This window comes from Pongo abelii, chromosome 19, assembly GCF_028885655.2.
Source record: "Pongo abelii isolate AG06213 chromosome 19, NHGRI_mPonAbe1-v2.0_pri, whole genome shotgun sequence".
In the NCBI taxonomy this organism is placed as follows: Eukaryota; Metazoa; Chordata; class Mammalia; order Primates; family Hominidae; genus Pongo; species Pongo abelii.
This window is the reverse complement of record NC_072004.2, coordinates 52,300,310-52,327,804: the sequence shown is the minus strand read 5'-3', so window position 1 is coordinate 52,327,804 and position 27,495 is coordinate 52,300,310. Positions and strand designations below refer to the sequence as shown.

The 27,495-nt window shown below is 44.1% G+C and overlaps 1 protein-coding gene across 1 annotated transcript in view; it reads left to right on the top strand.

Moving 5' to 3' along the window:
* Positions 1-22,782, top strand: part of AATF (apoptosis antagonizing transcription factor) — a 115,962-nt gene extending 93,180 nt beyond the window's left edge. Inside the window, exon 12 of the mRNA XM_002827307.6 lies at positions 22,512-22,782. Within this exon, the coding sequence (XP_002827353.3) occupies positions 22,512-22,575 (64 nt within the window). The 3' untranslated portion in view covers positions 22,576-22,782. The remainder of the gene's footprint in view (positions 1-22,511) is intronic.
* The last annotated feature ends 4,713 nt before the right edge of the window (positions 22,783-27,495 follow it).

Genomic DNA, 27,495 nt, shown 5'->3' with positions numbered 1-27,495 from the left:
GAAAATTCTTTTCTTTAAGAATGTTGAATACTGGCCCCCACTCTCTTCTGGCTTGTAGAGTTTCTGCCGAGAGATCCACTGTTAGTCTGATGGGCTTCCCTTTGTGGGTAACCCGACCTTTCTCTCTGGCTGCCCTTAACATTTTTTCCTTCATTTGAACTTTGGTGAATCTGACAATTATGTGTCTTGGAGTTGCTCTTCTCGAGGAGTATCTTTGTGGTGGTCTCTGTATTTCCTGAATCTGAATGTTGGCCTGCCTTGCTAGATTGGGGAAGTTCTCCTGGATAATATCCTGCAGAGTGTTTTCCAACTTGGTTCCATTCTCCCCGTCACTTTCAGGTACACCAGTCAGACGTTGATTTGGTCTTTTCACATAGTCCCATATTTCTTGGAGGCTTTGTTCGTTTCTTTTTATTCCTTTTTCTCTAAACTTCCCTTCTCACTTCATTTCATTCATTTCATCTTCCATCACTAATACCCTTTCTTCCAGTTGGTCACATTGGCTCCTGAGGCTTCTGCATTCTTCACGTAGTTCTCGAGCCTTGGCTTTCAGCTCCATCAGCTCCTTTAAGCACTTCTCTGTATTGGTTATTCTAGTTATACATTCATCTAAAGTTTTTTCAAAGTTTTTAACTTCTTTGCCTTTGGTTTGAATTTCCTCCTGTAGCTTGGAGTAGTTTGATCATCTGAAGCCTTCTTCTCTCAACTCGTCAAAGTCATTCTCCGTCCAGCTTTGTTCCGTTGCTGGTGAGGAACTGCGTTCCTTTGGAGGAGGAGAGGTGCTCTGCTTTTTAGAGTTTCCAGTTTTTCTGCTCTGTTTTTTCCCCATCTTTGTGGTTTTATCTACTTTTAGTCTTTGATGATGGTGTTGTACAGATGGGTTTTTGGTGTGGATGTCCTTTCTGTTTGTTAGTTTTCCTTCTAACAGACAGGACCCTCAGCTGCAGGTCTGTTGGAGTTTGCTAGAGGTCCACTCCAGACCCTGTTTGCCTGGGTATCAGCAGCGGTGTCTGCAGAACCGCGGATTTTCGTGATCTGTGAATGCTGCTGTCTGATCGTTCCTCTGGAAGTTTTGTCTCAGAGGAGTACCCAGCCGTGTGAGGTGTCTAGTCTGCCCCTACTGGGGGGTGCCTCCCAGTTAGGCTGCTCGGGGGTCAGGGGTCAGGGACCCACTTGAGGAGGCAGTCTGCCCGTTCTCAGATCTCCAGCTGCGTGCTGGGAGAACCACTGCTCTCCTCAAAGCTGTCAGACAGGGACATTTAAGTCTGCAGAGGTTACTGCTGTCTTTTTGTTTGTCTGTGCCCTGCCCCCAGAGGTGGAGCCTACAGAGGCAGGCAGGCCTCCTTGAGCTGTGGTGGGCTCCACCCAGTTGGAGCTTCCTGGCTGCTTTGTTTACCTAAGCGAGCCTGGGCAATGGCGGGCGCCCCTCCCCCAGCCTCGCTGCCACCTTGCAGTTTGATTTCAGACTGCTGTGCTAGCAATCAGCGAGACTCCATGGGCGTAGGACCCTCTGAGCCATGCGGGATATAATCTCCTGGTGCGCCATTTCCTAAGCCCATCGGAAAAGCGCAGTATTCGGGTGGGAGTGGCCCAATTTTCCAGGTGCTGTCTGTCACCTCTTTCCTTGACCAGGAAAGGGAACTCCCTGACCCCTTGTGCTTCCCACGTGAGGCAATGCCTCACCCTGCTTCGGCTGGCGCAAGCTGCGCTGCACCCGCTGTCCTGCGCCCACTGTCTGGCACTGCCTAGTGAGATTAACCTGGTACCTCAGATGGAAATGCAGAAGTCACCCGTCTTCTGCGTCGCTCACGCTGGGAGCTGTAGACCGGAGCTGTTCCTATTCGGCCATCTTGGCTCCTCCCCCATTATTTTTTTTTTCTTGAGACAGGGTCTCACTGTATTTTCTGGGCAGGAATGCAGTGGTGCAGTCATAGCTCCCTGCAACCTCCAATTCCTGGGCTCAGGCCATCCTCCCACCTCAGCCTCTTGAGTAGCTGGGACTAATAGATGCACACCACCACACTCCACTAATTTTAATTGTGGTAAAATACATGAAACAAAATGTTCTGCCCTTTTGACTTCTTGTTCCCAGAGGCACCTCCGCTTATGGTTCTTAGCTTACCCACATCTGGAAGTAGAAACCCTCTTCTTTTCCTTAGTTGCTCATTGGTTCCAGTTTATCCTTCCACAAGTGCCTAAATTGGATTAATCCTCAGTAGTTTTGGTGGGGTGTCCAGTTGCGTATCCTTGAATCCCCCTATATCCCTTTTCCAGTTTGAACTCAGTAAATTTGCCCTTGGTTGACTTAAATTGAAACTGGAATGTAGCTCATTAAGGGAGAGAGAGAGATCTTTAACACAGGATATTATCCTGGTGGTGTATCCTGGTGGAGAAAGAAATGCTGTCTTTGAAAGGATAGTGGCATCTTCATTTTGTTTCTCCTGTTGTGTAGTCTGAGTAGTGTTATCTATTTAGTTAATTTCTGCTGATACAAATTCTTTTCTCATGCTAAGAATTTTTCTTTTCAAGCAATCTATTTTTAAAAAAAAAAAAAACCTTTTAAAATGCAAAGTAGCCAAGTTGTGTCCCTGTATTACCAAATTTCCCTTTGGGGCATTTCCTTCTAGGTAGATGTTGGATATTGATTTATTGCTTTCGGATCTCCTTTGTTAGTGGAAATCTTATGCAACCCCTGATACTTTCTATGTGCTGCTCTAGTAGATCTTTACTCTTCTCCAGTATGAGGTTTACAGGTGGTTTGTATTGCATGCCTGACGAGCATTCCCAATATTGAAAGAAAACAAAAGAAAGCCCAATTTGTCCGTGTATTATGTGTTTGCCTGCAAGGGTGGGGGTTACCATGAGCCTAAAAATGATCCCTGGCTTTGCTAAACCCTTGATGCTCTTGACACGGGGCAGCTCAGCTCCCAGGACAGCATTATCTTTTTGTTGTTGTTGTTGTTGTTGTTTTTTGAGACAGAGTCTCACTCTCTCACCCAGGCTGTAGTGCAGTGGGGTAATCTCAGCTCACTGCAAGCTCCAACTCCAGGTTCAAGTGATTCTCCTGCCTCAGCCTCCCAAGTAGCTGGGACTACAGGCACACACCATCCCTCCCCTCCAGCTAATTTTTGTATTTTTAGTAGAGGTGGGGTTTCACCATGTTGGCCAGGATGGTCTGGATCTCTTGACCTGGTGATCCACCTGCTTTGGCCTCCCAAAGTCCTGGGATTATAGGCGTGAGCCACCACACCTGGCTGACAGCGTCATCTTTAAGCGGCAAAGGATCACTTGTTTTTGTAGAGCCAGAGCTATCAGTGGCCTAAGGAGAAGAAAAGGCTTGACATCTCATAGGTAGAGAGTCCTCTAAGCGTATTATCACCAGCAAGAGCAGGTCAGTACTTTACTTGCATGATTTGCAGGGCTGTTGTTCACTTCTCTATTGAAGTTATTCTAAGCTCATCAAGGACCTTTTAGAAACAGTGCTTACATTGCGTAATGTGAAATCCCACCTGCCCCATGCCATTAGACCAGAGGGAGTAAGTATGATGTGACCATTAAACGTGCTATGTGTATATCAAAATATCACATACACCCCATAAATAAGTACACATATAATCTATCAATAAAGAAAAAGAAAAGCCAGTATTGGATACTAATATGGTTTGGATCGGCATCCCTGCCAAATCTCATGTTGAAATGTAATCCCCAGGGTTGGAGGTGGGGCCTGGTGGGAGGTGATTGGATCATGGGGGTGGATTTCTCATCAGTGGTTTAGCACCATTCCCCTGGTGCTGTCCTCATAACAGTAAGTTCTTGAGAGATCTGGTTGTTTAGCAGCGTGTGGCTTCTCCCCTGTCCCCACTCTCTCTCTTGCTCCTGCTGTGGCCTTGTGAGGCGTTTGCTCCCCCTTCACCTTCTGCTATGATTGTAAGCTTCCAGAGGCCTCATCAGAAGCTGGACAGATGCCTGGTTCATGCTTCCTGTACAGCCTGCAGAACCGTGAGCCAATTAAACCTCCTGTCTTAATAAATTACCCAGCCTCAAATATTTCTTTACTGCACTGCAAGAATGGCCTAATACAGATGCATTCCAAAAATGAAAATAAAATAAAATAAATGCAGATGATCTCTCACTATAGTTCTAACAAAGTGAAGGAATTTGGGGTTATGGAAATAAGCATCTGCTTTTTGCCTGTGTTTTTGACAGACCTTCTGAGGCAGACTAAGTTAATTGTCATTTGTTGTGTGGATGTAAGTCAGTAAAATGCTAGTGTGACGAGCCAAACAAATACTGACTGAGACCCCTGAGACAGGAAGAGATGTGTTCCTCAAAACTGGCCACTGACTCCGATTTGGGAAGGGGCATTCATGTGAACCTGCTCTGTTGGGATTGGTTTTGGCTGTCAGGATGGAAAGGGTCTGATGACGGCAGTCAGTTTGATGCATGCCAAAGAAAATAGGTGTTTGCCTTGCATTAAATGCTGCTTCAAGGAGAGGATATTAGATAGATTTGATGCTGGTACTGTCTGTTAAAAGTGTAGGTATTGAATTTTTCTAAATAGATTTCCCCCCCTTATTCCAAAAATGGTAACAGGATTAACATTTTGTAGGTACTCCATTCCTTTGCAAATAACTTAAAGAAATTCTCAATACGTACAGCAAGAGTTTCGATTTTAGCTCCCTATTCTCTGCCCCAAAATAAAAAACCACCTTTCCCACTCCTTTTATAAAGCTGCTGGCATTAAAAAAGAGCAAGGAGAGGATCCTTTAATGATAAGTACTGAGCACCAAATACATTATTGTTTTACATCTGGAGTTTTAGAAAAGAAATGTACAAATGTAATCCAGCCTTGTAAAGTGCTTTGTCAACATCACTGCCACGTTGTTCTTGAGATGCCTTGGTATAATAGAATTTGTACAGGCAATTTATCTTCAGCTTGCCATTTTTGTGTATGGGTCTGCACCCTAAATATGGGCATACTCTACCACTCTACTGATGATATTCTTTTCCCCCAGTTGGTAACCCAGAAGATAGTTAAACCATTTCTTGCTCCCCCCTACCTATATTTAATAGGAATATATGCACTGAATCATGGTGAGATATTCTGGTGTAGCTTGCTCAGCATTTGAGAACACATCAGCTAATAACCCCTGAAATACCCTCCATAGAGCATTTTCTGTTGGTTAAAAACTTGCAAGCAAGAATGGCTAAAGTACAGATGTTTTCTCTGAGGCTTCTTATCTCCTAAAAAGACACAGGTTATTCTGATAGTTGAGACAAGCCCAGGCAAATACGCAACATTGATCTAATCAGCAGGAACAAGAACGATGTTTTAACTGGGGCTACCTTTTACCAGCGTCATTAAGGGCTCCCATTACTCTTTTATTAGAGGTTCCCTCTCTTCCTTATCAGATTACAGAATGAACATAACTCATGGCAGTGATTTGATCTCTTGTTAAAGAGGATTACAGTTTTGCATTAACTCGGATTGACACAGTTTATAATTCGCTTGTTGATTCTCAGGGGGGTAGCACCACACGTTTGACCCCCCAGCAGTGCTGAGGGGAAAGGACCCGCATATATCATCATTAAAGATGGCGTCCAGCACAGAGATAGGGGCACCAGGCCTTCTTTTTCCAGTAATGTCAGAAAGGACAAAGGAAACACTCTCAAGTTCAAACCTAAGCTTGGGCCAGAGTTTTAAAACTGGGTTGGAAAAAAAACACTGCTGTTGTTTCTTCTATTTTTCCTGATTTGCTACTGTTCAGTCTCTTATTCTAGAGAATTTGCATTGTCAAAATGAAGCCTTGGCTCCAAGCAGGAGGTAGAGTGATAAAAGCACATCTTCTAGAAGGAGATTTGTAGATGCTGAACAGATAAATCCTTCCTCAAAATGGGCCTTTTTGACTATAGTTCTCATTTCTACACTTATATTCTCATGGCTTCTTCAAAGGATTGTAAATCCTCTATTTTTCCCAAAGGGATATTTCACATTCTTTAAAGTGTGTGTAAATGTTTCTCTTAAGGACTTGTTTTTTAATTTTTATTATTATTGGCTTTCTAAATATATTGCAATATCTTATAGATATTGTATTAATCACAACGAAGTAACTTGCAAGTTACTTGCAAGCAGGTAGGCAATAGCTAAGTTTTTCACCTTAATTTAGTTAGTCATAACCATATTATTAATGTTTCCCACAGTGATCACTGAGCCAACAGTCGATTGCTAAGATACCATTTCTGTTTCTAAGTGCAGTTATCCTTCGCTCTGATTTATCCACTGTAAGTCTGTCCCCTGTGTCTGATGGGCAATGAAATAACATAGAATAATCATATCATATTTCACTTACTGAGAGTTTACTATATGCCAGACATTGCACTAAGCCCTTCACATATATTTTCATTTGTTCCTCATAAAAAAAAAAAAAACAGTGATTGATGTTATCTGCATTTTATAAGAATACTAAGGCATAGAACAATTAAGTAACTTGCCTAAGTTGAACAAGCAAGTAGTGGAACAGGTATGTGCATCTAAGAGTGTGGTCCCCAACCCCCACTGCTATTGCCAAGAAATTAACAAGCTTTTAGAAATATTTGGGAATAATGTGCCACAGGGAAGCCCCCCACCCCCACCCCTAGCCACTCTTTCAAAAACTTCTTTGGGGGGGAAAAAAACTTCTTTGTGGGGGGAAAAATGCTTTACCCCCACCCTTTCTTTTATAGGAGAGATACTTTCTATACAGGAAGGTTTTGGCTGTCAGTCATTCATATTTTAGTGTGAATCACTGGATTCCCAAACCTGGTTTTATGTTATATCATTCTGGTTACAAAGACTTTAGACCTCATAATTAGCTTTGAATCCTGATCTGGCATATTTAGTCAGTTTATGCTTGTAATTCTATTCTCTGCCACAGTCAGGCACCTATCACCTACTTTTCTTAGAGACAATATCTTTTTCCCATATAATAAAAATAGTGCATGCTTATGGAAGAAAATTTGAAAAATATAGAAAGGACAAAGAAAAATTTGTCATCCTGCTATTGAGGGTAGAACATTATTAATACTTTTACATGTTTTCTTATAGAATTTTTTGTGTATGTATTTTATACAGATATATACATAAGTGTTTGAAAATTTTTTCAGATTAACTTATAGTATAAGCATTTTAATGCCTTAAGTATTTTTAAAAGCATTTTAATAACCTTATAATCTATTATGGAATATTTATTATTGTTGGACATGTAGGTTGTTTGTAGTTGCCTTTCTTTTCAAGTAGTGCTGCAATGAACATATATATACAGAAATCTATGTTCTAGGTTTTGCTGTGTCTTTAGAATAGATTTCTGGGTCAAATATCTAAACTTTCTAATGACTCTTGATGAGTTTTACTAAGTTACATGACTCTTTTCTTTCCAGCGGAGGCTTATGTCATTTTATCTTTGCTAAGCGGGAGAGCTCTTTCTTCTTTTCTTTTTTTTTTTTGAGAGTCTTGCCCTGTCACCCAGGCTGAAGTGCAGTGGTGCAATCTCGGCTCACTGCAATCTCTGCCTCCCGGGTTCAAGTGATTCTCCTGCCTCAGCCTCCCAAGTAGATGGGACTACAGGCATGTCCTGTTACACCTGGCTAATTTTGTATTTTTAGTAGAGACGGGGTTTTGCCACGTTGGCCAGGCTGGTCGTGAACTCCTGACCTCAGGTGATCCACCCGCCTCGGCCTCCCAGAGTGCTGGGATTACAGGTGTGAGCCACCGCACCCGGCCGGGAGAGCTATCTTTTAAAAAATATTTCTATTTAGATATAAAAGTTACTTATTGTTTTTAAGTTCATAACAAATGACACCTTATTGAGGACGTATAATATGGTAGGCAGTGGGCTATAATCTAATGTTTATTTTCTTTTATAATAGTAAATTTGAAGAGTATTAATCATGTATTTGTATCATTTGTAGTTGTTTTTATCCTTTGCCCATTTTCTTTTTGAGTTTTGACTTTTCTTTATGAATTTTCTTCCTGTATGAATTCTCTATATTATGGCTATATTTATGGTTATATAACATTTCCTGGTTTTTGTAGATTTTCGCATTTTGCTTACCTTTCAATATTAATGATTTTTATTGGTCACATAGAAGTTTTACTTTTTAACCTAATTAAATATGTAAGAACCTTTTTGTGGGGGATGTTTTTCATTGTTTTATGATGAGGCAATCTCTCCTGTATCCCAGAACAATTATTCACCTATATTTTATTTAATTTCATCTGAATTTTTTTTTCTTTTAATCTACTTGGAGCATTGTTTTAATATATTGTTCAATGATCTTCACTTTTTATTTCTACTGCCTCTTTTTTTGAGTCCAGGTCTTTTTTTTTTTTTTTTTTTCTTTTTTAACAAAAGACAAGGTTTTACTCTGTTGCCCAGGCTGGATTACAGTAGCACAATTATAGCTCACTGCAGCCTCGAACTCCTGTGCTCTAGTGATTCTCCTGCTGCAGCCTCCCAAGTAGCTGGGACTACAGGCACACACTACCCCACCCAGCCTTTTTTTTTTTTTTTTTTTCCTGTAGAGACATGGTCTTGCTATGTTTCCCCAGCTGGTCTTGAACTCCTGGACTCAAGCAGTCCTCCCACCTTGGCCTCCCAAAGTGCTAGGATTACAGACATGAGCCACCACTGCACCTGGCCTTTTAATTTTTTTTTTTTTTTTTTTTTTTTAAGACGGAGTCTTGCTCTGTCACGCAGGCTGGAGTGCAGTGGCGCCATCTCGGCTCATTGCAAGCTCCGCCTCCCGGGTTCACGCCATTCTTCTGCCTCAGCCTCCCAAGCAGCTGGGACTATAGGCACCCGCCACCACGCCCGGCTAATTTTTTGTATTTTTAATAGAGATGGGGTTTCACCATGTTAGCCAGGATGGTCTCAATCTCCTGACCTCATGATCTGCCCACCTCGGCCTCCCAAAGTGCTGGGATTACAGGTGTGAGCCACCATGCCTGGCCAATTTTTTTTTTTTTTAATTCCCACATCAACTATTACACTAACAGCGTATTAACCAATAGTCTCTATTCTCATCAGTTCTGTGTTTCATTGCCAGATTCACCTTCCTCCAATATCACATGCTACTCTTTGCCTCTAGCATAAAACCCAGACTCTCAAGCCTGCCAGTCAAGGCCATCGATGACTTGTTGCCTTGCCACCTTTCTCTCCTTATCGCCTATTTTACCCCGTGTGCTGTCCAGAGCAGACACCTGCAATCCCTGGGACACACTCCCTATTCTGCATGTCTGTCCATTCTGCTCACAGCCTGCAGCATCTCCCACCCCCGTCTCACTGTTGTTTCCTGTTGAAATATTCAGTCATGAAGTCACCAGCCTTTCTAGGGAGACTTCAGATTCTCCACCCCCACCGAGCAGGTGGCTTTTTCTTCTTTGAACCCATTCTGTTTGTTCCTCCCTAACAGTTAGACTGTTAACTGTGTAACAGTTAACAGACGCACTTATTGGGGGTTTTTTCTTGCTAAGAATGTTAACTTAAAAGTCAAAGAAGTATGCCTATGTGTACTGTAATCTTGTATTTGGTATTATCGAGATTTTATGTTCATATATTTGGAATAATATATTTTAATTTCAATTGTAGTATTTGCAAAACACTTCACTTAAGGTCTTTTTCCAGTTATTGTTGGCCTCCTCTGAGCTCGGCAGCTGACTCAGTATTCCTGAGCACCTTGTGCCCTCGCTCGTATGCAGTGCCACCCTGGGAAGCCTTCTTTATGGCCCATGGTTTCTTTCTTTTACAAAGTGAAAACAGGCCTCTTGTTCACTGGATTATTGAGAATAAAATGTTCTCTTTAATTTTTTAATTTCTGAGGACTATTTTAAATGTAACCCCTAACAGATCATTATTTAAATAAACAAACTTTGTGTTTTCACATCTGTGTATTACGCCACTATCCCTCAGCATGCAATACAGATACAGCCATTTCTGTGCAAACCCCAAAAAAGTTGGGTAGAGGCTTCCTGTCTGAGATGCTTTTAAAGGCCTCCAGCTTGTATGTTTGTTTACAGTTTGCTGTTTACAAGATTATTTTTGCAACTGTCCTGTAAGATGAAGATGAATTTCTTGCCTCTTTTGCTGAAATCTCTCCAAATCATCTCACTTCTTTAATATACTTTCCTCTGCTTCCATGTCACTTTGTATAGATGCATATTATGTATAGCATCTACCACCAGGTTGTTTCCTAATTATTCATAGGTCAGGTCTCCATGCTAAACCATTGTACTGCTTGAGGGCCAGCTCCTTATTTTGTTCTTAGCTCATGGCCATGTTGGAAAAGACCCAGAATGAAAGGTTCTCCTCTGGAACTTCTGATTCCCAACCCTTTGCTTAGAGGGTTTTGGGGGTCATTTTTACTTAGTATTGAACCCTGGGAAAGGCTCTCTCAAGAACACTCTTACATTTCCATCACTTCCAAGACCCTAAACTTTGTATACACTATAGGTTTTCTCCTGCTATATACTATATACTATAGGTTTCTCCTGCTATATACTATATACGATAGGTTTTCTGTGCTATTTAAACCAGGTTTGGTTCTGATGGCCTTCCTATAAATTATTACAGTCAGTGTCACCTATCAGGAATTCTTGGGTCCAGAGGAATTTCGTATTTCAGATTTTCTTGGATTTGGAAATATTTGTATTATCCCCGTTCAGCATGCCTAATCTGAAAATCTGAAATCTGAAGTGCTCCGGTGAGCATTTTCTTACAGCATAGTTTGTGTCGGTGCTCAAAAAGTTTTAGATTTTGGAGCATTTCAGATTTCAGATACTTGGATTAGAGATACTCACCATGCAGTTACTATGGAGCACGAAGCCCAGCAGGGTTCTGCAGTGATTTATAGCTTTTGGTCAGTGTTCTGGACTCTGCTTTCAGGATTTTTCTTTAAGAAGAAAACAGTTCTGGAATGGATTCTGTAAGTGCATTAACAAAGCAGAAAGGCCTGGCTGCTTTGTTATTTTTAGTGTTGGTATTAAGTGTCAAGCTAAGAAAGGATATTTAGATGGAGGACCTTACCTCGTTAGACTTGGAGTTCAAGTTGCTGGCAGCACGTGGTCATGGGAAGCTCTCACCAGCCACCCTCGGAAGTGAGGTCTTGAATGAGCCATAACCACACCCTACGCTTTACCACTGTCTCCCTGGGGAGCAGAACACTTTATAAACATTAATTCTTTGACCCCCTGGGCACCTCCACTTACATGGTAAATAAGACTGAAGGCCTTTCTTCTACAATATAGATGAGGAAACATCAGCCCAGAAGGGAAATTACTTGATGAGAGACAGGCGAGCAGGCATGGGCCCTGAGGTGTTTGGAGTCTCAGTAGCTGACCTGCAGCAGCACTGGTGGCTGCCGACACCCAGGAGACACAGTCCTGTTCCGTTCCCCTTTTTGCTTCTCAGAGGGTAGTGAGGGTTGGGCCTTTTGTCTCTTGTATGGAATGTGAAATGCTGCAAAGATGAGCAATGGTTCTTCAATGCTTTGTGCTCCCCTATAAGAAAGAAGAAATCAATACACATTTTCTCATACACACACTTGGCAGCACTCTGCCTCCTCTTCCACAGCTCAGTCCTACAGGGGGAAGCACAACTATGCAGCCAGACAGACTCTTCAGGGTTCAGGGGAGGAAATGCAAACTGCTCACTTTGCACTTAGCAGTCAGGTTTTTTAGAGCCAGTCGTATAACTGGCTGAGGTAATCAAACTGCTGACCTCAGGGACTAGCTGGTGAAACGAGTGGGAGAGATGCCCTGTTGCAGCCCCCCTGTTGCAGGCCTGCTCAGTGCTGCTGGGGAAAGCTCACCTGGCAGGTGTTTAGGACAGATGCTCCTTTTGCTGAATTTCTGATTTGCAGAGGCAGGAAGGAAGTTCTTTGAAGGATACTATTAAAAACCAAAAAAAATATGGACAGATTGAGAGCAGCCTTTTTTTTTTTTAATCAATTAATAGGCATACAGTCCGAACAAGAGCCCCATCTCAGACTGGATTTTATTTTTTCATCAGAAAATGTGGTATCGATATCTGTAATTTTGTCTTACAGCTCACTGCCATTAAACAGTTGTGTGGGATGTGAATAAAAAAGAATTTGCTGCCATTGTTAGGAGAAATGGTAGCTTGGGTGTCAGAAGAGCCTTGCAAGGCAGGAGATGAGTTTAGGGGGAGGGCGGGGGAGCGGGGACTCAGGCTCTGGGGTCCTTGGCGCGGAGACCATTAGACCATTAGAGTGTGTGTGGGATCACCAGGGCAGGGTGTCAAAAGAAGAGAGGAAGCCAAGAGCAGAACCTGGGAGAAGGAAGGCAGAGGAGAGCCAGGAGAACACATGCTCCTTGAACACTCTGGGGGAGACTTCCGGGCAGGGCAGCTGGCCAGCAGCTGGAAGGGCTTGCTCCCGAGGCCCCGGCGGTTCCTCTGTGTCTCCTGACTCGCATTGAAGAGCTGGCACTTTGCATTTGCTCACTTAGTAGTTGCTTCTAAGTGCATTTTGATTGGTACCAGATTTCTAAGCAAAAGAAATCCTCCAACTTATTACCAGAAGTAATAGCAGAGTGCCTTGCCAAAACTCTGTGGGTTGACATTGAATACCCTCACTAATTCCTGCGTGTTGAAGTTAAGCTAGAGCTGAGTGATGCATCCTGTGCTCCCCCAACACACACACACACACGCACACACGCACACACGCCCTGGGTTGTTGGGCAGCATCCTGATACGGATATAAATGTAACTGGAATGTCAGTCTCACCTTCTGTGCAGTTGGGGGAAGTGATTCACGTCTAAGCAGTGAAGCATCCCCTGGCTTTTAACAGGAGCTGTTAGAGGGGCTGCTGTTTGAACAAGGAGCTTCATCTTCCTGAAGCCAGCAGTCACAAAACCGTAAACACAACACCAGCCAACTCTATTGCGGGGACCGTGGTGGCTTGACGTTAATAGTAAACATCTCCAGCAAGGCAGAGAGCTCTGCATCCCAGGTCCAGAATAAAAATAAATAAAAATAAAGAGAAACCCTGCTAAAAGCAGTGTGATGATTTGTCGTCTTTCCTTTGTGAGGCCATTTGTCTTCTCTCACATCAAATCTGTTATAAAACAGTCAAACTGTGAAAGTGGAAATCATCCCGGGAATATGGAATATTAATGCGTGGAAAGAGCAGCGCCCCTTTTGTCTGAAGAGTGGCTCCTCCCCCACCCCTCTGCTTTTTTGCAAGTCTGCTAAGGTAAATTATTTTTCTTTAAAATCATGTGGAAGATTTGAAGCTAGTAGTAGGGATGGTGGAAGTTTTGAGTATTTTTATTCCTTTGTTAAAGTGCAGGGGATTTGTAACTGGCTTGAGTAAGGAGGAAGCACAAGTGAGAAGAAAACCTGTCCATGTGCAGTCCCCTTCTCGCCCCCATCCCTCTCCCCTCTCCTCCCTGTTCCCCAGCCTCTCAGTTCCTTTGTTTGGGGCCTGAACCTGCTTCTTGGAACATTTATAAATCTTGAGTCTGTCTGATCTTTAGGGGACAGGCCAGAGGCCGTGTGTCACCATGTGTAATTTAGAGCTGTAGGGCTAAAAGCTTTTGCAGAGGTTTGAAGGACCTAGTTCTGACCTGACCAAAAGAACGAATTGGAACAGACCTTCTAGAGTCTCCTTCAAGCACTGGGGAGGATGGTGATGAGAGCAGACACACGGGGTAATTTATGGGCTCCCCTGACTGGTGGCTGGGTCCGCTTGGAAATGAGTCGTGTACTGCCACCTTGTGGCAGATTCGGACGGCTGCGGTTTTGTTGTTTTGGAACCTTGTGAAGAGTTCAGCTAGTATCGGATTGGACATGATTTGCCTTGTATCTAGATTTAGGTAATTAGTGATAGATAAGGGGTGTCTCTGAGTCATTCTTATTTTGCTAAGTTGATCCTGTTAAGAAATAAGCCTTAGCTGAAAGAAGGCTGCTTTCTTTCCCCATTACCTCCTTTCTTCTGCTTTGTGGTTTTTTTGTGGGGGTTTTTGTTGTTGTTCAGTTTTGGTTTGTTTTTTGGTATGGAATTATGATGAGATTTCAGGAGAGAAGCCTGTGATCCTCCTTTGGTTGTTGGGGGATGTTAAGAGGAGAGTGAGGGAGAGTAAGTACCGACTTTTTGACCGTATTCAGAAATCCTAAGTTTTCTACTATAGTGATTTTTGTGCCATTCTGACTAAATACTAACTCCTTATAAGCACTGTGTCTTTTTACTTGGATTACTTTCCCAGCAATCCAGGCTTCTTGGGGAGCTAAGTTTTTCTTTCTTTTTTTTTTTTTTTTTTTTAGATGGAGTCTCACTCTTTTGCCCAGGCTGGAGGGCAATGGCACAATCTTGGCTCACTGCAACCTCCGCCTCCCAGGTTCAAGTGATTTTCCTGGCTCAGCCTCCCAAGTACCTGGGATTACAGGCACACACCACCATGCCCAGCTATTTTTTGTATTTTTAGTAGAAACGAGGTTTCTCCATGTTGGCCATGCTGGTCTCAAACCCCTGACCTCAGGTGATCTGCCCACCTTGGCCTCCCAAAGTGCTGGGATTACAGGTGTGAGCCACTGCACCCAGCCTTGATGAGCTAAGTTCTAATGCATGTCGCCTGTGTCTGAGCCCATTCCCATGACATACACAGGGCTGCCCCTACCACACAGCCCCAGAGAGCACAGGGCGATTGCCTGCCATTTGGATCAGTATGTTTCTCCTTTTAAGTCATAGAGACACTTCTCAAATATCTTTCTCTCATTTGTAAAGTCACTGATACAGAGTAGGATGGATTTGGGTCGGGGAAAGCAAAGGAATGATGAAAGGAGGGTGCCATTTTGTCCCTCGTGTTGGTTGGGAGCAACCGTAATGCATGCACACAGGTCCTCAGCATGTTGCTCTGTCTCATTCCGTTTCTCATGATCATAGATGATGATGCCATTTATGCAATGCGGACTTTGCTTAGTGCTGTAAAAACAGTATGTTTAAGGAAGATATTGTCACCATCTTACTGATGAGGAAGCTAAGATTCAGGGGGCTAAATAATTTACCTAAGGTCCTAGACCCAGTAAGGACCTGAGCCAGTCAGAACCAGCTCTGACAGCACCTTCCAGCCCCTCTGCATTTGTGATACCATGCTCTATGCCATATAAAAGCATTCGCTTTGTTCTATTTAACTATTCAAGATTTCTATTAAGCTGGCTTCTCTAAGGATATAAGAAAAGAAAGCTGCTGTCCAAGCCGGGCACGGTGGCTCAAGCCTGTAATCCCAGCACTTTGGGAGGCCAAGGCAGGCGGATCACGAGGTCAAGAGATCGAGACCATCCTGGCTAACACGGTGAAACCCTGTCTGTACTAAAAATACAAAAAAAAAGTTAGCCGGGCGTGGTGGCGGGCATCTGTAGTCCCAGCTACTCGGGAAGCTGAGGCAGGAGAATGGCGTGAACCTGGGAGGCAGAGCTTGCAGCGAGCCGAGATGGTGCCACTGCACTCCAGCCTCGGTGACAGAGCGAGACTCCGTCTCAAAAAAAAAAAAGGAAAGCTGCTGTCATGTGGTCTGTAGACATTTTTAAGAGGAAAATGGAGGAGTGAGTAGCCTTTGCCCTTTGGCCTACTTTGGTTTCTGGCATTCAGAATGGAGGCACGTGCTTTATTGGAGAAGGATCCCTTTGTTTGGTGCCGTTAGCACGTGCCAAGTGATAATTGGCAAGACATCTTTTTTTCCGCAGACATTTGGGAGGCCCTGGGCATACTGGTAGATAGAACAGAAGAGAGTGGAGGCCTTGGGAAGACAGAGAGAAGTATGTGTTCAGAGTGCAGGAGAGATGGAGTCCTGCTCCACCTGCTTTGGGCTCACAAGGGCTGCGGGTTCCGAAGACCTTGCTTTTGGAGCTTTGGCAAACGGAGGGCTCATAGGAGTGCAGTCAGGATGGCAAGCAGACTCGGTCACAGGAGGAATGGAGGGAACTGAGGCCACTGAACCTGGAAAAGAACAGATTTAGTTAGAGGAAGACATCAAATAGTTGAAGTGCTGCCACAGGGAATAGTAGTCAGCCTAACTTCTCTCCTGGCTTTAGAGGGACAAGAGGCCATGGCTGTAAGTCCTAAAATGACAGAATTGGGTTCAGCAGGAGGAAGAATGTTTGTGTGTCTCCCCAAATGGAGTGGTTTGTCTGAGACACACTTACTGCATGTATTCACCTTCCCGATCTAGCTTCTGCTGTGCCTTTCATGTCTTTGTAAACCTCCACAAAATCTAACAAAGTTCAAATAAACATTCAAATATTTTTAATTAATTGATTATACCCATAGTATGTTAGGCTTTGAGGCCAGGAATCATGGAATCATATACATCTAGTACATGTTTAAGCTTCCACCACACTAAGCAAATTGTTTTCAAAGACAAATGTGAAAAAAGGCAGCATCAGTACATCACCAGTAATTTTAAAAGCACACATCTGTCATCGGTGACCACGCTGGTCGGTGCAGAGCAGGCATGCGTGTGAATCTCTCCGCTGACTGACCATATCTGGATGGACTCTACTTGTAGGGTTTCAAATCGGATCCAGACCCTGCTAGCCGTGAGTGCTGCTGTGATTGGAACCCTTTGTCCGACTTGCCTGCCGTGTGCTTTCTTCTTTTCCCTTGATTCTGCAATGTATGTATGGGATTGAGTTAAGGCAGAAGCAAATGCTACAGCACTTTTGTGTGCAGTGTGGGAGAGGTAGAAGATTAGAAAGGAAGGAAGGGCCACGACATTCTGGGATGTGTCTTATATATTTAGGGAGACCCCTCACTCATAAGAAGCAACAAATGAACAATTTTTAATTAGTCAAAGACAAATTATGTGTATCATTTTATGTATTTATTTATTTTTAATAGAGACAGGGTCTCACTGTGTTGCCCAGGCTGGTCTCAAACTCCTGGGCTCAAGTGATCTTCCCACCTCAACCTCCCAAAGTGCTGGGATTACATGAGCCACCATACCTGGCCTATGAGTCACTTTTCGTCTGGAAAGCAGCAGCATTGTCTCCGCCAGCTCCTTTGGAAGACTGGCGCGTAATACTTGCTCGGAGACCATGATGCGCTTTGGGAGGCTGCACAGGCTTTTTCGGGGAGCAGTGGAATGGCTGTGTTCTCTCTGCTGTCCACCTGTCTTTGTGGGTAGGTACAGTTTAGGGATGTCTTGGAGGCCTGGGGGTTCCAGGGCCAGTGTAGGAGGAGTGTGGTTTTCTGTAGAGTGGATGGTACAATTCCTTCAGAATCCCCAGTGCTGCAAGCTACTGACCTAGCAAATTGAAAGCCCCACACAGATCATTTGCAGGTTTAATATGCTCCTTTGTACTGTTTGCCCAAATGACGTCGTGAAAGACAGTGATCTGTGTTGTGGTGGGGTGAGTGCACATGTGGAACTGAAGGGAACATATTTGGATCCACACATCAGTGAGGGGCAGCATTCTCATACACATACACCCCCATTTCTCTCAGAGCTTTTAAAACCTTACCTGCCACTCAAGTGATTGCAGTTCACAGCTAGCTACAATGTGCATACTTTAAGTCTCTTCAGAAGAATCACATAATAAATAAGCCAAATCCTAAGACAGACACACACACACACACACACACACACGCACACACACATTCTGTCTTTATGGAAAATGGCTGCTAATCCATGATCATTTTTTTTTCTAGAAACAGGTTTTATGATAATATAGTAAAAATATTAAATTAGAAAATGCCTCACTAAGGGTTATAAAACCTTACTGCACTAGAGATAGGTAATTATCCCCTCTACAGCCTAATGACGGTTTAAAAGAAATAAAAATGTTAGTGCTCATTACTTGCTTTTGTAGGTTGCAATAAAGGGTAAGTTAAATTTTAATTCAAGGAAGAGCCCCTGCTATCAACCTTCTACCTCGGGTCCAAGTCCTGTTAATTACTCCGCAGGCTGCTCCCCGGCATGATACCAGCATGAACACATTGTCTACAGTGGACACTCCCACTGACCATGAGTGTGTGTGTGCTGGGGGATGGGGGGGATTACAGATCAGTGATTCGCATCTTGATTCTTAATGTGATGGAGAGCAGGAATTATGTATTTTTTTAAAAAATTGATTATGCATAGCCTTAAGGGGACCTCAGGTATGAAACTACACACTTACCCTGGAGAATCCGATGGAACAAGGTTAACCTGGAGGATTGATAGTTTAGCTTCTCCACATGGCTAAATCCCAGTTAGGAAGATGCAGCCGGGGGCAAATGTTTATGCAGTGGAAGGCGGTCTGGCCCTCGGTCCTGTGGCACCTTTTTGTAGCCTCGTCTTTACTTGCAGTTTTTCTTGGGATGGGGTAAGGGCTATGGACGTGTTTTGTTTCTTTTCAGATGTCTTTGCCTTTCCCTAAGCACCTAGATACCTGCCTAGGTTTGAGGGAGGAAGAGCTCAGTGCACCCTGCGGCTCAGTCTTCACACTGGGGTATGCAGAGACTTTCCAAGGGGAAGGTAGACACGGATAGTCAAGGAGTCAAGTCTCCAGATATACGCTCTTTCCTAAAGCTGTCTGCCCCAGAGCAGGCCTGTGCTGGAGGGCCAGGTTCTCCTTTTACTCTCGTCCTTCTCCGGCCTTGAAAAGCCTCCCTCGAGCCCATCCTTAAAGTGACATGGACCTCGGGCTGCCACAGGAAAACCTCCAGTTCCTCAAACACAAGGACAGCTGGAAATATGGGTACAGATATTGAGAAGGGAAACGCCTAAGGACTAGAGGACAAGCCCTGTGCAGGCCGGGTGGTTTCCGTGTCTTCACTTCCAGCAGAATCGCCGGAGAACACGAGTTGAATTGAGTTGGCAGTTGGTTGACCGTTAGGACTAATGTTTGGGGACAAGTCACTGTGCGATTTTTTGTGTGTGTCGTATAATTCAGAAAGAGCAAAAAGAATCAAGTGGCATTGCTATGCCAGAACTCTGTCATTCCTATCTGCTTGTTTATATGACAACGTTTCTCAGTGCTTATGTCAACAAAAAACAAAGAGTAGAATTGATGCTGAACCTTCCTTGATTCTGGCAATAAATAATATTCCTCCATGGATCCATGAACAAATGGAGGGAAAAGCCTCATCCATATCATTAAGGGATGCATTTCCAGTAACATTTTACACATATATGAATACTAAATTTTCACTAAAATTAGGATATATTGTATCATGTTATTATATATTGATTATATCCTAATAATAATCCAGAGGAACATTTTTAAACTACTTAGAGCCTTATAATGTCAAACAATTAAAATATTTTCATTTCAATTTTTTGAATTTTAAAAATTTCAAAAGTGTTCTTATTTACAGACTAATGTGGCCAAGAAGTATGATAAGGGTGATTGATAAAAGACATTCAAGCATGAAACCATTATATTAGGACAAAACTCTGTAGGGAAAAGTCAGGTGGAAATAAAATTTAAAAAGAAAAAGGTGCTATAAAATGTCCAAGTTAAAGAGTTTATGTGTGGCCCACGCCTGTAATCCCAGCACTTTGGGAGGCCAAGACGGGCGGATCATGAGGTCAAGAGATGGAGACCATCCTGGCCAACATGGTAAAACCCCGTCTCTACTAAAAATACAAAAATTAGCCAGGCGTGGTGGCGCACACCTGTAGTCCCAATTACTTGGGAGGCTGAGGCAGGAGAATCAATTGAACCCGGGAGGTGGAGGTTGCAGTGAGCCGAGATCGCGCCACTGCACTCCAGCCTGGCGACAGAGCGAGACTCCATCTTAAAAAAAAATAGTTTATGTGTTACTTGAATGAACGATGAGTATCAAATCATTATGACATGTAGGTTCCAATGCAGGCATTACGAAAGTTAATTTTCACAACATCCTGGTCATTATATATTTTGTAACTATTTAAACTTACTGTGAAAAACGTTATAAAAATGCGCAACCCTCCCTTCTCCAACCTAGTAAAGAGGCAGGAAGGGCTGTGCCTCCCTGTACCACCCAGCTGCTCAGGGCAGGAGCCAAAGCCAGGACCTGGAAAAAGGAAGGGCTGAGGCCAAGCTGAACCGCTGGAATCTACAGTGGGGGTGGCCGGTGCAGGGGGCGTGGGGCGAGCATCTTCATCCCCGTGCTGCTCCTGGGCCCCAGGGAGGGTCTGCTTTGTCTCAGAGAAGGGAGTGGAAGAGTCAGCCAGGAGGTTGTTGCTATGTGCTTCGTGAGAAACGGTGAGATCTGACCTAGTGGAAGCCTGGAGGAGCTGTGAAGTTTGAGATGCTTTGAAGGTAAAAACGGTCACCAGCTGGTGATAGCGGGTGAGGAAGACGTAAAAGTTGAAATTGCTTGGGGACTTTTAGATTGAAATAATCCCCTATTGATATTCTCTGTCTCTGAAAATATTTTAAGAACCCAGACCACTCAGCTTCCCAAGTTGCTTTGCCATGAACAGCTGCATCTGTTTGTCAGCTTTGCCCACCTGAGTGTGAAATGATGTTCTATGAAAACATGGGTTTCAGCATTTCACTCTCTGCTCCTGACACGTGAACCCTGCTGCGGACAGTAACTGCTGCCTTCGGCCCAGGCATTGCACTGATACTGCGCGCAGAGTGGAAGCATTTGCTCAGTGGTAATGATGGGGTCTGGTGCAGGCAAGCACGGCGAGGCTGGAAAGGGTATGATTGTGAAGGGCTAAATAGCCTCGCGCCTCTGCATTTCCTTCTCATCAGACGTTGTTGTCTTAAAGTCACACTGTCCTTCTGTTATGGCAACTCTCCCTTTCACGCCATCTAATTTTGTGTGTGGAAACAGCTAGAGAGACTTGTCTTTACTGGCAAATAGGCGGGCCATGGTGTGATGAAGTGGAGCCTGCCCCGGGCACCACGGTATCTGTGTGACGGAGCTGGTGATTTGGAAGCCGTTGGTTTGTATTTGGTCTGGGGCTGCCTTCCACCTTGTCAGGCCTCGTCTGGGCTGATTGAGGCTAGTCATATGGATGTGTGTAACAGAAGAGCAGAAGAGATGGGTGGAGCCAAGGGGGAAGCTGTGTCCTTTGTCTGTGGCCTAGGGGTCTGCTGGGTAGTTCAGGGTGAAGGCATCAGCACATTCTTGGGATAAAATTCCTGTAATAAAATTGGAGGCCTGTTTTCTGCCCTGCACTTTCACTGCCTGTCCCTCCCGCGGTCCCCAACATGATAAGGCTAGCTTACATTTGTGGCTTCTGTAGTTCTTCCTTAAGATGTTTTTCTCTTGACTTTTTTAAAGCTTTGATACTCTATTCTTTTTGTTGGATTTCCTAATTGTAGTACCTTTATTCCTATCCATAACTATAGTAGGGTGACTTCAAAAAAAGACCAATAGTTTTTTGTGTTGAAGCCTTGCTGTTTGAAAGGTGGGGTTTTTTGGTTTTGCTTTTAAAGTCAGATGTGCCGATGCTGACCCTCAGATGATGAGAGCACTTTTAAAACAAGATGGCAGGCTGGAATTTGAGTTTCATCTTGAGAATATCCGAGCAGGTGTAGATTTCTTCTGGGGCTCCTGGCCCATGACCTGAGCCCTGTGTGCGCCCACCCTGTCTCTGTGAGGGCTACTGGCTGGGCCTTCTGCAGAGCGTGGACATGGATGGCTGCCTCTGCAGTCACGTGCTGCACGCCCACCTCCCTGATGATAGGGACGTCCTCATACGGGTCTTGCCTGCTTGGAACCTCGTGGGTCCCTCATGTCTCTGCAGGGAGGATCTGCTCTGTATCCACAGGGGAAAGTGTTCTGGAGCTTCTGTCTCAATGATAGGAAAGATCGCTGCCCCACCCAAACCCCTTTTAGGTTTTCCAGGCCTTGACACATGGCTTTGGCCGGATGTTTTTGTGTATGTTGCATTTAAAAGAGTTTGAAAGTGGTCATTTACTTTTCTTTTTAGGGGCCCAAGACCCTGGCATGTTATTGTTTTAATGTCAAAACCCAACTTTAGAAATAAATTAGCCAATCATATTATTTATTAGACTGAGAATAGAGACAGGGCAGCTGGGGAGTATGGAAGAAGCTTGGTTCTCTTCCTGAACAACTGCACAGATGATAGTAATTGGAATCGTGTTGCTGGCTCATTTTCATTGTTTTTCAAGTACTGCCAAGTCCAAGAAAATGTATGAAAACTAAATTATATCCCCCTACATCCCATGTCTGATTGAATCCTCCTCATCGGGTGGCGGTCTCCTACATCCTATTAAAATATTCAATCTTGTTTTCTTACTTGAAGAGCCTGTCTGCAAAGGGCAAACTTACAGAACACTCATTCCCTGGAGACGGGTGTCCAGCCGCACTGGACCATTTCCATATTTTACTGTTTGATTGGGTTTCTTCCTTCTGTTGTATTTGTGAGTAAGAGCTGTGGGATGCATGTTTAATTACATGGCTGTGTTTTCAACAGAAAAAACAGAATGGGGTATTTTCCAGCTTCTGTGTTCCTTTTTAACCTTGAATAGTGAACCAGCGTGTTAACCAGTTTGCTGTGTTTGTCTTTTAGGACAGAACTGTACCGCTCTCTTTTTGGCCAGCTCCACCCTCCCAACGAAGGCCACGGGGATTGACATCGCCCACCTCCGACACCCAGTGGGCGCCTTGGCTGGTGCGGCTGCTGGTCCAGATGGAGGAAACCAGTGACTTTATGGGGCTGAGCTAGTAGGGAAGCCCCTGGGAAGGTGCTGCGTTCCGAACCTGTGCCTAATACATGCGAGGGCGCTGCCCCGCCCAACACCGCCTTTAAACGCCACAAATAAAGAGCATTGTTACCGCCACCACCGCTTGTGGTTTCTTAAGAGGCTGAGAGTCAGTCTGGTTTGGTTCTAGTGGATGACACGTTTACTGAGCTTTCTTTTTTTTCTAGTCCAGTGGCCTCCTCATACAATGTCAGACTTGACGTTTCCTTGACCCACTCACCCTGGCGGACATGCAGATTGTTTGCATAGTGTGGCTGTTGTGGGTGAAATGAACGTGGGAGTGCAGGTGTCCCTTCAACACAGTAATGTCCATTGATCTGTATATATACCCAGAAATGGGATTGCTTGATCGTAGGGTAGTTGAATTTTTAGTTTTTTTAGTAACTCCTTACAGTTTTCCATAATGGCTGTACCAGTCCACGTTACCCCCGGCAGCATGGCAGAGCTCCCTTTTCCGCATCTTTACCAACATTTGTTAACTTTCATCTTTTTTAAAAAAAGTTTTTATTGCCATATAATAGTTGTATACATTTTAGGGGTTCATCTTTTTGATAGTAGCCATTATAACAGGTGTGAGGTGATGTCTCGTTGTGGTTTTTCTTTTTTTTTTTCATTTATCTTTTTTTTTTGAGACTGAGTCTTGCTCTGTCTCCCGGGCTGGAGTGCAGTGGCGCGATCTCGGCTCACTGCAACCTCCACCTCCCAGGTTCAAGTGATTCTCCTGCCTCAGCCTCCTGAGTAGCTGGGATTACAGGCACCCGCCACCACGCCCAGCTAATTTTTGTATTTTTAGTAGAGACAGGGTTTCACCATATTGGCCAGGCTGGTCTCGAAATGCTGACCTCAAGATCCGCCCACCTCGGCCTCCCAAAGTGCTGGGATTACAGGCGTGAGCCACCGCGCCCGGCCTCATTGTGGTTTTTCTATGCATTTCCCTAATGATTAGTGAGGCTGATAATTTTTTAATGAGGCTGTTGGCCATTTGTATGTCTTCTTTTGAGAAATATCTGTTCAGATTCTTTGCCCATTTTTGAAATGGATTATTTGTTTTCTTGCTTTTGGGTTTCTTATATGGATAAGGGGTATAGGTGCCCAGTGTAATACTATTCGGCCTTATAAAGAAGGAAATTCTGACACTTGCGACAATGTGGTTGAACTGGAAGACATTATGCCAAGTGAAATGACTCAAGCATAGAAGGACAGAGACCCCCTAATCTCAATTATATGTGGAATCTACAAAAGGCCAACTCGTGGAACTAAAGAGTAGAATGGTGGTTACTGGAGGCTGAGCGGGGTGGGGAGCAGGGAATGCAACATGTTGGTCAAAGGCTACAGTTTCATATCAGAGGAAGTATTTATTTATTTATTTATTTATTTTGAGATGGAGTCTCGTTCTGGAACCCAGGCTGGAGTGCAGTGGTACAATATTGGCTCACTGCAACCTCTGCCTCCCAGATTCAAGCAGTTCTCCTGACTCAGCCTCCCGAGTAGCTGGGATTACAGGCGCCCGCCAACAACATGCCCAGCTAATTTTTTTTTTTTTAAGTAGAGATGGGGTTTCACCATATTGCCCAGGCTGGCTTCGAACTCCTGATGTCAAGTGATCTGCCCACCTCGGCCTCCCAAAGTGCTGAGATTACAGGCGTGTGCCACCACACCCAGCCCCACTTGTCATCTTTAGTATTTTGGGGTCCTCTTCTGTGTCTAGAAACAATCATACAGAATAGCCCCAGTGATTCTCAGCAGGGGAGGAGCCAGGGAGGAAGTTTTGAGATCTGTTATACAGCAGGGTGACTATAGTCAATAATGTATTTTTCAGAGTAACTCAGTAAATTTCAAATGTTTCACCATAAAAAATGATAAGCAAGTGAGGTGATGGATACATGGACAGGCTTGATTTAATCATTCTACATTGTATACGCTATCAAGACATCACATTGTACCTCATAGGTGGATACAATTATGTTTGTCAATTTAAACTATTAATTTTAAAAACACTTAAGGCCAGGCGCTTTGGCTCATGCTTGTAATCCCAGCACTTTGGGAGGGCGAGGTGGGTGGATCACTTGAGGTTGAGACCAGTCTGGCCAACATGGTGAAACCCAGTCTCCACTAAAAATACAAAAATCAGCCGGGTGTAGTGGCACGTGCCTGTAATCCCAGCTGCTTGGGAGGCTAAGGCAGGAGAATCGCTTCAACCTGGGAGGTGGAGATTGCCGTGAGCCAAGATCACGCCACTGCACTCCAGCCTGAGTGACAGAGTGAGACTCCTTCTGAAAAAAAAAAAAAAAAAAAAAAAAAACTTAAAAGGAACGATTCTGGGATAGGATGCTGCTTTCTTTTAATTTTTTTTTAAAAAGGTTTCAGCTACACTGGGCACACTCTGCCTATGGGGTACCCCTGCTCTGCAAGGAGCAGTTTAAAAAAATAAATTTAAAAGGGTTTTGTGTGTGTGTGTATGTGTGAGACAGGGTCTTGCTCTGTCTCCCAGGCTCGAGTGCAGTGGTGTGATCTGTGATCATAGTTCACTGCAGCCTCTACCTCCCAGGCTCAAGCAATCCCCTCCCACCTCAGCCTCTCAGGTAGCTGGAACTACGGGTGTGTGCCACCACACCTGGCCAGGATGCTGCTGAGTGGATAATGTTTAGTGGTTTATCACAGCTCTGAGGAGCAGAGACTCCCCCAAAAACCTAGGGGACTTTGTAATTTGGAGGCATTTGCCTATTGTCACAAATATACAGTTGTTTGACTTTTTTTGTCTCCTCTTTTCATGTATAAAGATTCTTCTAGAGTCCTTTTCCACACTCACCATTCCTAAATCACTATTGATATTAGCTCTGGTGTAAATCTGGCAGGAGACGATTCACTTGTTTTTCATCCAAAGGTCAAAACCTGGAAATTAAATCCCCATAAGGGGAATTTATTGGCTTGCTGTGGTCAATATGCGGTGAAGATTATCTTGCATAAGTAATGTGTGCATATGGGTGGCGACCATGCTGGCCTGAGCATGTCATAGGTCCTTTGCCCATCTCTTTATTTAGAGCTATGGGATTAGAGAAGGCATGTTGGATCCAGGCAACTGAGTTGAGTTGTAGTTACTATAACTACTTGTTTTTGTTTGTTTGTTTGTTTTTTGAGACAGAGTTTTGCTCTGTCACCCAAGCTGGAGTGCAGTGGTGCAATCCTGGCTCACTGCAACTTCCACCTCCCAGGTTCAAGTGAGTCTCTCATGCCTCAGTCTCCCAAGTAGCTGGGATTATAGGCTCGTGCCACCATGCCTGGCTAATTTTCGTATTTTTAGTAGAGATGGGATTTTACCATGTTGGCCAGGCTAGTCTCGAACTCCTGACCTCAAGTGATCCGCCGGCCTCAGCCTCCCAAAGTGCTGGGATTACAGGCGTGAGCCACTGCGCCTGGCCCTAACTACTTGCTTTCAAAGTGGAGTTTTGATATTACTTTGAAATGTCAAAACCAAGGGACAGATTTTTGTCCCCAGGAATCCTCTATATCATTGCCTTGGTGTCAGGGACAGCCGCACAGTGCCTTCGGGCTGGAGTGCAGAAGAAGCGAAGCCTGACATCATCTGCATCACAGTTGAGTTTTCACGTAAATGAATCTGCTGAGCTCAGGATGGAGCGGATAGGAGGGAGGAGGGTTTTTCCATCTCATATTAATTGGACCTTGGTATGCAGTGACTTTTCTTGTCTCTACAATCACCTCTTTGGCTTGACTGTCAGGGAAATGTTTACTTTCCAATGTGTCTCCAGTTACCAAAAAAAAATCAACCGAAATAGGAGAGTTCCCCCACACCCACATTCACTGCTTTCAAAATGATCCCCTTTTAAAATACAGAACATCCCACGTTGTCCATCTAGCCGTGAGGGTTCTAGATGATGCTTGGTAGGACAGCAAAGAAATGACCTCTTAGTACTGAGGTTTCTATGAGCCTGACGCCAACCTGAGTTTCCTAAACAGAACCTTTGTCATCGTTACTCTGATGAAGAAAAAGATTTAAACACGTCCTTCAAAATATTTGGAGTCCAGCAAGTTTAATTAAAACGAGTTAAAAATGAGAGCTGAGAAAGAAGGAACTGACAGAATTTTCACTGAAGGGAGGCTTTGCATTTTAAAATTCAGAAGACCACCCTCCTTCCAGCCAAGAATAAATTGGAAACTATTTTAATTGACACGGATACTGCAATTCAACTGTTACTAGAAAGACAGATTAGTTGATTGATTTGCATTTTAATAAAACTAATACTTTACATTTTGGTAGCTAATGCTGATTTTCAAATGAGTTGAGAACAGTTATCAAGAGTTCCAATCCAGAGCCCTTTTTCAGTGTTGACTGAAGCATTCCTCTCTTTTGTGTGGAGTTTGCGTTTATTTTATTTTTGCCCAGCTGACTGCTTCACACAAGACACTCATAAACCATGGACCTTAAAGATCTCACCAGTACGGCAAGGTGGTGAGCTGGTCACGCTGAAACGTGGCTGCAGCCACAGCTCCACCCTGCCCAGGTGTGCACCAGAGATGGGAGCTGGGAAAGAGGGCAGAGGGCCTCCCTTCAGGGTGGAGGAAATGCTAAGGCTGGCTTTTTGTCTTATTATTTTATTTTTGAGACAGGTTCTTGCTCTGTCACCCAGGCTGGAGTGCAGTGGTGCAATCTCGCCTCACTGCAGCTTTGACCTCCTGGGCTCAGGTAATCCTCCCACCTCAGCCTCCTCAGTAGCTGGGGCCACAGGCATGCACCACCATGCTGGCTAGTTTTTGTGTTTTTTGTATGGATGG